The following is a 12,366-nucleotide window of genomic DNA, read 5'->3' on the forward strand; positions in this document are numbered from 1 at the left end:
ATTTTAGAAATAAGTCCCTTGTCTGATGTGTCATTCCAAAAGATTTTTTCCCATTCTGTGGGTTCCCTTTTTACTCTTCTGGTGAAGTCTTTTGATGCACATAAGTTTTTAATTTTTGTATGTTCCACTCATCTATTTTGTCTACTTTTGTGTAGTTTTCAAAATGTTTTGTAGTCTGTGTATTCCCTGAATTAGTGCCCTCGCATTTGTCCCTATTTTTTCATTGATGACCTTCATAATTCTGGATTCACATTTAGGTCTTTAATCCATGTTGAGTTGGTTTTTGTATAAGGTGTGAGGTGAAGGTCTTGTTTCAAGATCTTCTAGTTTTATGGAGTAGCTGTCAAGAACTGTTTTCATTAGATTATAGAGTTTAAAATAGAAATCTTTTGAAATTTATAGAAGCAAGAAAGTAATTATTTTGTTTCTGCTCTGAATAAAGCAGAATATATAATTTATAAATAAAAAGATGCATATATTAAATAGTTTTGAAGTCTGCCATGTTAATTGATAAAAGAGTAATTTTAATAAAAAGCCATTTCATTCACTACCAAATTGGTTAAAATTTTTATTGGAAGTTGTATTAAAATAATTTCAATATTTGCATGTATTAATAGCTTCTTTAAGAATGAATTTATTATTCTTACTTAATAATTATATTTTGCAAAATAATTATCCTCCTAAAATGAGTGGAAAATATTTTTAAATAGCTATGATTTATGAGATGACTAGAGTATCTCTTTCTTCTGAAAGACTTTATTAGTACAATTTCAAATAAATATGGGAAATAAAAAAGCAAAATATCCATGTTTTAGAAATGATATTAAATTAATTAGAAAAAGTAAATTTAAAAAGTATTTAAAAATATGAATTGCATATTATCTAAAATATACCTAAAACTTTGAGTTGCAAATAAGACTTACTACATTTTTCATAGAAAAAAAATTACTGTATTAAGTGTAATGACTAAAGTGAAATATAAAGGTATCCATAAAAAAATTCTTAAGTATGAACATGTTCATGGATAACTGGGTATCAATTACAAAGATAAATAATTCTAATTATAATATATGTAGAAAACTATCAGATTTAAACAACTTATTTAAAACACTGTGACCATCTGCTCTAATAAACAATATCAAAAAATAAATGAATATAAAAAAAGTCAAACCAGTTGCTGTCCAGTGGATTCTGACTCCTAATGTTAATATAAGCTTATGCAAAACAATTATAATGGTTAATCTGCTATTTTTGTTAAAACATTATATGGTGCATTCCTAAATCAAAATGAAAGAAACTTTAGGATGATTTACTTTTTGATTCTCTACACTGTTGTTGTTAGCTATGGTTCAGTCAGTTTCTGACTCCTGATGAACCCATGAACAATTGGATGGAACTGTTGTACCACAGGGTTTTCACTAAGTGATTTTCCAAAGTAGATTGTCAGACCTTACTTTCCAGTCTGTCTTAGTCTGAAAGCTCCACTGAAACCTGCTCAGCAATATCTCAGAAGCATGAACACCTCCAATGACAGATGAATGTTAGCTGTACTTGAGGCACACTGGGTGGGAATTGAATCCAGATCTCTAACATTGAGGATGAGAATTCTACTACTGCACCACCACTGATTCTACTCCAAGCTACCATTAAAGTGAATACTTGAGTTAATTGTAGTTTATACTAGTATCTCATTATTCATTCCCTAACTTTCCCTTGTCATTTCACCTATTTACCAACCCAATCACTTATTCCCAAGCCTCCCAAACCTCCATTTACCTACTCACTCACTTCCTTTTCTTCTTGTTCTCTCATCTAACTACTAATTACTTAGTCTTTGAAGCTGAACAAGTGTAGGTTATTTACCTCAGCATATTTTACGTAGCACAGAGATCAATGATTATCCATCAAGGAGTCTGAACCAGAATGGGTATTGGGAAGAAGTTTATGTGCATGGAATCCTGTATGTGTTGTGTATGGAATCCTATAGCAGAGATACCATGTAATGATAAGAAAATGATGGCCAAAAGATAGTGTTAACATGGAAACTTAAAGCAGAAAGTAATGAAACCACTGTAAGATGGTTTTTGGTATTAAGAAAACTTTCAAAATCACCATTTTTTCAAATCTGCCCTAGAGTCTTAGGTACAACAGGCTCCTACATTATTAGCATTCTTATATCACATTATAGAACACACTTAGCAAGCTGCCACTGTAGCTTTGGCCCTCGCTTTCTGGAGAAAACTTGCGTTATTTCTAAAGTCATATACTGTTCAATAGAATTGTTTGTCTCCAAATACATGCCTTGTTCTCTGTTACATACTCTTGGGAAACATATGTATGCTATCTAGTTCTCATTTTCCAGAACCTGCAAATTTAGCTAAGCAAAGACAATGTTACTGGAAACAGATCATAACCAAAAGAATGATAAAAAGCAGTTAATTAAGTGCCAGGGAAATGGGAATCAGTAGGTCTTAAAGGACAGAGTGGTGGCTCCATATTATAAGCACCAGACTGAGAATCACAAGGTCCATGGTTGAAAGCCGCCAGTTGCTCCTTGGAAAAAGATGAGGCTTTCTGCTCCTGAACAGATTTATAAACCTTGGGAACCTTATACAGGGTTGCTATAAGTTGGAACCGACTCAATGGCACTTAATAAAAGCAACAAAGGACGGGTATGATTTTGATTAAGCAGAGAAGACAGGAAAGGCCATTATAACAAATAATTCTCTTCCCTCTAGTTTCCATGACATTATCCAAGGGAGCTTCAAAAAATTCATGGAAAAATTCCATTGTCTTTTAACTCAATTTTTCCATGAACTTTTTGAAGCCCCTCTGAACTTTTATAAATCTCCTCATAAGTCTGTAAGAACTTTCCTTTGTATCATATGCTGGCTATTCTTGTATTATTATTACTGTAAGCATTTACCAAGATTTGTCCTAAGTCTGTTCTTTTTTTTTTTTATAAAGATTGAATTTATTATTTTAATTATCAACTAATAATGATAATTATAAACTTTTTTATATTAGCTTTAGTTACATTTAGATTACAGTAGCTGAAATCCTCTGTCTTTAACTGACTTTACAAATTCACTACTTGCATCTTCCAAATAACTTCTATATAAACTTATCTTTGATCCTTCATTTATTTGCCCCATAGATCTCCTCTAAGGTATTTTTATGGATCAACTTAATCCTCACTGATGTTTCCCTTTTCCTGAAGTTCAATAACATCTACAATCTCCAAGCTTCACTGTTCTAATTATATGCTGGCTTGTGCTATTATTTTATATATGCTTGATTTTTCCCATAAGGATATTTGCTCTTGAATGCTCCTAAGGAATTACATGTTATCTTTCTTCTATATATCTTAATATACACAGAATGTCACATACATAGGAGTTGTACTATAGTTAACTGTTCATTTCTCATTGAAAATAATAAGTCCAATAATGTCATATAATGTTCAGAGTTCATGGAGGCTGGTGAGTGACAAAACATATTCTAAAAGACTCTCCAATTTCCTCTTATCAGTGTCTTAAGTTGTTGTTAAGTACCATCACATCGGTTCCTACTCATAATGACCCTGTATAGAGTTTCCAAGGATTGGCCGGTGACTTTGAACCACCGACCCTGTGGGTTCAGTGCTTATCCTACAATGCCACACCAGGACTTCAAGTGTTTTAAATAAAGCACTCTAAATTAAGGTAGAAACTTCCTAACTGGAAAATATAATCTGTTCTCTCTTATCTGTTGCCAAAGGGAGTTTTAAAAATGAGAATCTGATTTTATTAACCCAATACCTTACTTTTAAAAATATTTCCTCATTGCCTTTATGCAAAACTACAAAACTTTCTCTTATACAATTGTCTAAATCTACGTGCTATGTTCCAGACAATCCCCAGTACTGAACTGCCTGTTCTTCCTCCTTGCATCTGCATGTGCTGTTTTCTTGTCTTTAGGTCTCCATTGCCTCCTGGGAATTCAATTCAAAGAAGTGTCATCTCTTGTGGAGCTTTCACTAACTTTCCATGATTAATTAGATGATTTTTTTTTTTTCTCTAGGTTCCACAAACACCCTGTATATCATCATTCTTTTTATCTACTAATTGTAATTGACTGCATGCTCTTCTTTCTTCCATCTCTGTGTCCCTCACATGTAGAAGAATGCTTCTCATAGAGGAGGAGTATTGGATAAAAGTTAAGCTTGCAGGAGGGAGGAAAGGCCTTGGAGAGTGGCTATAAAGATATCATTGGTGATATTAGAAAGTACAGTTTAGATGGGGAAAGAGGAGAAAACAACTAGATTTATAAGGGATGAAGGCCAGAAAGGTAGGAAAGAAATGAAAACTGAGTAAAGAATATTCATTTAAAAAGTGTGGTAAGAGAAAAAAAAAAAAAAAAAAAGATTTAAGTATCAAAGAATTAGTATCAAAATATCAAAGAAAAGATGCTGTTTTTTAAACACAGATGGCTGAGCAAGTTAGAAAGCTGACAATAAGAATAGGAATCATATCCCACACTAGGGATATAGAGGACAGGGAGAAGAGTGACAAAAATACTGGAATGAGATTGGCAGGACATAGGATAGTTGTAGAAACAGATGTTTTCAAATAAACAAAATGTTCTCCATTTTAGACATCAGTATTTTCGTTCTTTCAGTTTCCCAAACTAGAAATTAAAAAAAAAAAAAAAAAAGTTGGTGCATACCTTTTCTACAGCTGCTGTTAATCTATCAACAATTCCTTTAATTTCTTCTTCTAAATATCAAATAGCTCTTTTTCTCTTTCAATGGCCACTACTCTCCAATAAGCTTTCATTGTTTCTCAACTATTTAACTGCAGAATTTTCTAAGCAGTTTCTTAAATACTAGTGTTTCAAGTAATTCAACAAGAAAGCCATGGCCAGACTTCTCATGCATAGTCACTCTGCAAAGTTTTGACCGCATTCTATTTCAAAACAATTCATCACTCCCTCCTCTATGCTAGTACCATACTATGTTGTCATTGTTTAGTGCGGTCAAGTCGGTTCTGACCCATAGTGACCCTGCATAGGGTTTCTGAGGAGCAGCTGGTGAGCTTGAACTAAAGACCTTGTGGTACAAACAGACTTTGCAGTCCAGAGCATTAACCCACAGCACCACATCAGGACTCCAATACCATACTACTGTTGTTGTTAAGTGCCACTGAGTTGGTTCCCGTATAAGTGCCCATGGTAATCCTGTATAGGGTAGGTTTCCGAGGAGCAGCTGGTGAGCTTGAACTGCCGACCTTGAAGTTCAAATGGCTTTGTAGTCTGGCGCATTAACCCACAGTGCCACACCAAGACTCCTCACCATATTATTGTTGTTCTTGTTAAGTGCCTTCGAGTCGATTCTGACCCATAACGACTCTGTTTAGCCCACAGCACCATACTATAGGAGTTGGCAAACTATGGCCCAAATCTGGTCCCCTCTCTGGCTTTTTAAATAAAGTGTTATTTGATTATATAGTGTCTATGGCTTATTTCATGCTACAATGGCATAGCTAAATAGTTGCAACAGAGATTGTCTGGTACACAAAGCTGGAAATACGTATTATCTGGCCCTTTATGAAAAATGCCAGATTCTGGATTATACTGTTGTACTTACATTTTACTTTAATTATTCACATACAATAACAATCAAAATCAGTATCAATCATTGAGTGAGACAGGCACTGTTCTAAGGAATGAGGTGTATTATGTCCTTTCATCTTTACAACGTTCCATGAGAGGCAGATACTATTATTGTCTCCATTTTATAGATAATGAAACTGAAGCATATCATTCCAGATCCCATGTTTTTAACTACAATACCAATACTAACTATACTCTTTCTTAACAAAATGTGAGTTTATTAAAATAATGATCATGCCTAAATCATCTGTGTATTTCCTCACAGTGCCTGATGCATAGTTGTTGTTGTTGTCAAGTGCCGTCAAGTCGATTCCGACCAATAGTGACCCTGTATAGGGTTTCCAAGGAGCAGCTGGTAAGCTTGAACCACCGACCTTGCAGTTCAAATGACTTTGCAGTCTGGCGCATTAACCCACAGCGCCACACTAGGACTCCTTGATGTATAATAGACATTCCATAATTGATGGTTGGGGAGTCATGGTGAGGCACTGGGTTAATGTGCCAGATTGCAAAGCTGTTTGAACTGCAAGGTAGGTGGTTTGAACTGCAGCTACTCCTCGGAAACCCTATAAAGGGTTTCTATGGGTCAGAACTGACTTAATAGCACTTAACAACAACAACGATTGTTAGATTAAACTTTTGAACATAACCATTTTCACCCACCTTCTCCCTGCCAGTACCCTACAATGACTACTTACTGCTTATTCCATCAAGTCGAGCTCTGAATTTGACTGACTTTCAAATATGACTATGACCCGGAATAACAAACAGCTTAATAACTGTCAGCTTCTATGTCAGAACAGGCTACTCTTCTGTCTTAAGCTGTTTGACCATAATTCAGCATGTGAAATAAACTAAGGTATTAAAAAAACAAAAACAAAAACAAAACCTCACCTGCCATCCCGTGATCTGTGAAGACTGCCATGGTAGCTGCTTACTTTGCTGTGGACACTCCCTGCTTTGCTTCTCTGATCATCCACCATAGCCAGCTGAGTTGAAGAAGCATGTGTGGATGTACCTTGAGTGGATGTTCCTCTTGATTTTCTTATAATAGGAGTGTTTGGATCTCGCAGGAGCGACTGAGCAAAATCAGGTTCCTGGAGTACCTGTCGACTTTCATTCACTATCCTAGAAAATAAAATACTAAATTTAAGATACAGGCGTAGCATGCTCTATAAATCAATAAACAAAACTTGTGTGCAATATAAATGTTATTCTTGAAATTGACTATGTTCTAAATTATCCTTTAAGGCTTATATAAGGTAACACTGTTTCTAAAGGAAAGAATATAACATATCCATGCCAATCTGTCCCTGAGGGTGTTATGAGAGGCCAATATGGAGAAACTGTTTTCTTGTATGGCTTATAGTAGTGGATATATATAACATTTTTTATCTTCTAAAAGCAGTCATTTTAAGGTCAAAACTTGATTTTATGGTAGCAATTTTGGCATAAGCAGTAGTCTGGTGCTGGAATAATCATTAGTGGTCATAATTTAGACCAAATATATGAATTTAGAACAAAGCTATTTTAAGCAAATATGCAATTAAGTCCTGAACATATTAAAAAATTAAGGTAAAAAAGTTAAGAGGATGGATTATTGTCAATTTGTTGCTCAATGTTCTTAACTGCTATAAAGGGGTTAAAAGCAAGTAGTTGTTCTGATGATGAACAAAGCAGTAATTCATTAAAGAACCAAATAAATGGTCCTAAAATTTACATTGGTATATGAAAATTTTAAAGTGACTAAGTAATTAAGAGTCCTGGTATGGTGCTGTAGGATAAGCACTTGACTATAAGGTCAGCTTGAAACATAAAAATATTGGGTCATAAATTGAGAAGCAGTACATATAATCTAGAAATTTTCAAATTACAAAAGGACTGTTATTTCTGATGAAGGAAAAGTAACATTGAGTGCCTACAATGTGCCAGTCAATTTATATAATTTTCTTTTAATGCTCTTAAATAATGTTATGAATATAGAGTCCTGGTGTAGTATGCAGTACTGGGCTGCTAAATATAAGGTTGGTGGTTCAAACCCACCAGCCTCTCCTTGGAAACCCTATACAGAGTTGCTATGAGTTGAAACTTACACAATAGCACTTAACAACAACAGCAGCATTATGGTGATTACTGCTATTTTTAAAAGGACATTACCACTTATTGCTGTAGTCCATTCTTACTCATAACAACTCTACAGGACAGAGGAAAACTGTCCCATAGGGTTCCCAAGGCTGTCATCTTTACAGAAGCAGACTACTACATCTTTCTCCTGCTTGATGGGTTAGAACTACCACCCTTTAAGTTGGCAGCCAAGAACTTAACCAATGTGCCTCCAGGGCTCCTTAAAAGTATATATGGTATATATTAATTATAGATATCGTTGACACCACAAAGAACCTGAGGTTCTAAGATATTAAAGAATTTGAAAAATGTCACACAACAAAACCAACTGTTAGGAATCAAATCTAAGTTTATTTGGTTTGTTGTTATTATTGTTAAGTGCTATCGAGTAGCTTCATAGTGACCCTGTATAGGGGTTCTGAGGTGCAGCTGAAATCCAGTGCTAATCCTACAGCGCCACACCAGAAGTCCTTATTTGGCTTTGTTGTTATTGTTGTTAAGTGCCATTGAGTCAGTTCCAATAATAGCAACCCTATATAGGGTTTCCAAGGAGCGGCTGGTGAGTTTGAACTGTCAACCTTGCAGTTCAAACCGACCTTGCAGTCAACTGCTTATCCTACAGTGCCACACCAGGATTCCTTTATTTGGCTTGCTGGTGGTGGTGGTTATGTGCCGTGGAGTTGGTTCTGACACAGCGACCCTGTACAGGGTTTCCAAGGCTTAGAAACCAATACAAAATAGTGGTGAAGTACGGTATTTATAAACAAAACACTTTATATATTTATCCTGAAAATGAAGTGTCAAAAACTAGATAGGAGAAAAAATAAAAAATAATTAGTAGAAAATATAGATTTGTGCCTCTGTCCAATGTATGTACACAAACACACATATATACATCTATGTGTATATACATATATACACATAAATATCAGAGGTGCACCTGACCCAAGCCATGGTATTTTCAATAACCTCATATGCATGCGAAAGCTGGACAGTGAATAAGGAAGACTGTAGAAGAATTGATGCTTTTCAGTTACAGTGTTGGAGAAGAATATTGAAAGTGCCATGGGCTGCCAAAAGAATCAACAGATCTGTGTTGGAAGAAGTGCAGCCAGAGTCCTCCTTGGAGGCCAGGATGGCCAAACTTCATCTCTCATACTTTGGACATATTGTCAGTAGGGACAGTCACTGGAGAAGGATATCATGTTTGGTAAAGTGGAGGGTCAGAGAAAAAGAGGAAGACCCTCAACGAGATGAATTGGCAAATTGGCAGCATTAATAGGCTCAAGCGTGGCAACAATTGTGAGGTTGGCCCAGGACTGGGCAGTGTTTTGTTCTGTTGTGCACAGGGTCACTATGAGTGGGTACCGACTCAATGGCACCTAACAATAACAAAAACAAACATGAGGGGACTTAAAAGGTTTGCGGGAAAATGGAATTAAAAGATAATGGAATTTTCCACAAACATTTTAAGGCCCCTCATATGTATGCCACTGGTATTAAGATGATTCCAACTCATAGTGACCCTATTTAGGGTTTCTGAGACTATACATTTTTATAGCAGCAGACAGCTTCATCTTTCTCCCACAGAGAAGCCTGGTAGGTATGAAAGGTCAATATTTTAGTTAGCAGCCCAATGCCTAAAACTCAGTGCCACTAGGGCTCCTTCCTCATCTGTATATACCAAATCAAAGTAGTCAATTGTTGTTGTTGTTGTTAAGTGCTGTCGAGTTGGTTCCGACCCATAGCGACCCTGTACAGGGTTTCAGAGGCTGTAAATCTTTACAGGACCAGAAAGCCTCATCTTTCTCCCATGGAGCAGCTGGTAGTTTCGAACTGCTGACCTTGAGGTTCACAGCCCGATTCGTAAATGCTATGCTACCAAAAGTCAGTAATCAGGTTTAAAAAAGAGTTCTAAGGGCTTTCTTCACATCAACAAAATCTATCTTCATCTTTGACTTTATTTTCCAGATTTGGTTCCAACTAGATTCTAGTTGTTCCAAAAATTTAAACTACCTTTAAATGGTGAAGGCTTAGTACTCCATTTTACAGATAAGAGCAAAGTATTAGAATCAGACCACTTCAGTTTGAATTCTAATTCTAGCACTCACCTTGACTTTATGTCGCAGTTTCCTTGTATGTAAAATGATGAGCTCCCTTACAAAGATTTAAGAGGATTAAATGTTTTAATTAACGTGAAAAGTACTTAGATGGGGGCAGTGGTAGTTTCAATGGAGCTTCCAGACTAAGACAGACTAGGAAGAAAAGCCAGGTGATCTATTTCAGAAAAGTATTCCAAGGAAACCTTATGGATCACAATGGCCCAGCAACAACTGATCATGTTGGCTCATGGAACATACAGCATTTTGTTCTGTTGTACATGAGGTTGCCATAAATTGGGTTGACTTGATTGTAGCTAACAACAACAAAGTGCCAGTAACACTGTGTGGAATACTGAATGTTCTCAATTAAATGTTGTTGTTGTTGTTAAGTGCCATCAAGTCGGGTCCGACCCATAGCGACCCTGTACAGGGTTTCCTAGGGTGTAAATCTTTACGGGAGTAGAAAGCCTCATCTTTCTCCCACGGAGCGGCTGGTAGTTTCGAACCGCTGACCTTAAGGTTCGCAGCCCGATTCGTAACCACTACGCTACCAGAGCTAGGGAATCATTATTATGATTACTTTATGGACATTCTCAAAGGCCAGACCAAGGACATATTCACTATAAATTATCTTTTTAGAACAAAATAAAAGGCAATTACACACATGGATCTCAACAGATGGAATAAAGAGGAATCAAATTGACTATATCTGTAGAGAAATATGGTGGAAAACCTCCATATCATCAGCCAAAACAGGGCAAAGGGCAGACTGCGTAACAGATCATCAATTGCTCATATGCAAGTTCAGGTTGAAACCGAAGAAAATAAAAATAGGTCCATGAGAGTCAAAACATGACTTTGAACATATCCTATCTGAATTTAGAGACCATCTCAAGAACAACAGATTTGACACCAATGACCAAAGTCCACAAGAGCTGTGGGATGACATCAAGAACACCATACAGAAAGAAATTAAAAGGTCATTAAAAAGACAGGAAAGAAGGAACAAAATGGATGCCAGAAGAAACTCTGAAATTTTCTCTCCAGTATAGACATGTTGAAGTGATTGGAAGAAATGAATAGGTAAAACAGCTGAATAGAAAATTTCAAAGGGCAGCTTGTGAAGACAAAGTCAAGTACTTTAATAAAATGGGCAAGGATCAGGAGTTAGAAAACCAAAAGGGAAGAACATGCTCAGGATTTCTTAAGCTGAAAGAACCAAAGGAAAAAATTCAAGCCTTGATTTGCAATATTGAGGAATTCTATGAGCAAACTATTGAAGGATGCAGAAAGCGTCAAAAGAAGATGGAAGGAATACACAGTCATTGTACCAAAAAAGAAATGGTTGATGTTCAACCATTTCACAAGGTAGCATATGATCAAAAACTAGTGGTTCTGAAGGGAGGAGTCCAAGGTGAATTGAAGGCATTGGTGAAAAACAAGGCTCCAGGATTTGACAGAATACAAAATGAAAACTTTCACCAAATTGATGAAGCACTGGAGGCACTCAGTAGACTATGCCAAGAAAATTGGAAGATAATTAGTTATCTGGCCAGCTGACTGGAAGAAATTCTTATTTGTGCCCATTCCTAAGAGAGGTGACCCAATGGAATACGTTGAACAATATCATTATCATATGCAGGTAAAATTCTGCTAAAGAGAATTACAAAATGGCTGCAACAGTATATCCACAGAGAATTGCCAGAAATTCAAGACACATTCAGAAGAGGATAATGAATGAGGGATATCACTATTGATGTCAGATGGATCTTGGTTAAAAGCAGAGAATACCAGAATAATATTTACTTGTACTTTATTGACTATGCAAAAGCTTTCAACTGTGTGGATCATAACAAGCTATGGATAACACTGTAAAGAGTGGATATTCCAGAACACTTAATCGTCCTTAGGAGGAACCTGCATACAGACCAAGAGGAAGTAGATCAAACAGAACATGGGTATATACTGAATGGTTTGAAATCAGGAAAGGAGTGTCCCAGGGATGTATTCTGTCACCATACTTATTTCAATCTATATGCGGAGGAAATACTGAGAAGCTGGATTATATGAAGAAGAACATGGCATCAGGATTGGAGGAAGACTAACACCCTGCAATATGGAGATGATACAACCTTGCTTGCTAGAAGTCAAAATAACTTAAAATGCTTGTTGATGAAGATCAAAGACTACAGCCTTCTGTATGAATAGCACCTCAGTGGAAAGAAAACAAAACTCCTCACAAATGGACCAATAAAACATATCATGATAAACAGAGAAATGACTGAAGTTGTCAAAGACTTCATTTTGCTTGGATCCACTTTAACATTCATGGAAGCAGCAGTCAAGAAATCAAATGAGGAGAACAAACAAGATGGCGGATCAAGTGGACATATAGCAGAGAGCTCCGCCAACAACAACACAGAATACCCGATCAAGCAGGCTCAGGGGATGGTCCCAGAACTCTAAACCACATATAAAGGAATACTTA

General features: G+C 36.2%; 1 protein-coding gene across 1 annotated transcript in view; it reads right to left on the reverse strand.

Annotated features, from left to right (window-relative positions):
- Nucleotides 1-12,366, reverse strand: part of FZD3 (frizzled class receptor 3) — a 145,870-nt gene that overhangs the window by 6,022 nt on the left and 127,482 nt on the right. Inside the window, exon 5 of the mRNA XM_006864343.1 lies at nucleotides 6,547-6,780. Coding sequence (XP_006864405.1) covers nucleotides 6,547-6,780 — 234 coding nt within the window. The remainder of the gene's footprint in view (nucleotides 1-6,546; nucleotides 6,781-12,366) is intronic.

The sequence above is a fragment of the Chrysochloris asiatica genome, unplaced genomic scaffold (genome assembly GCF_000296735.1).
Source record: "Chrysochloris asiatica unplaced genomic scaffold, ChrAsi1.0 scaffold00064, whole genome shotgun sequence".
In the NCBI taxonomy this organism is placed as follows: domain Eukaryota; kingdom Metazoa; phylum Chordata; class Mammalia; order Afrosoricida; family Chrysochloridae; genus Chrysochloris; species Chrysochloris asiatica.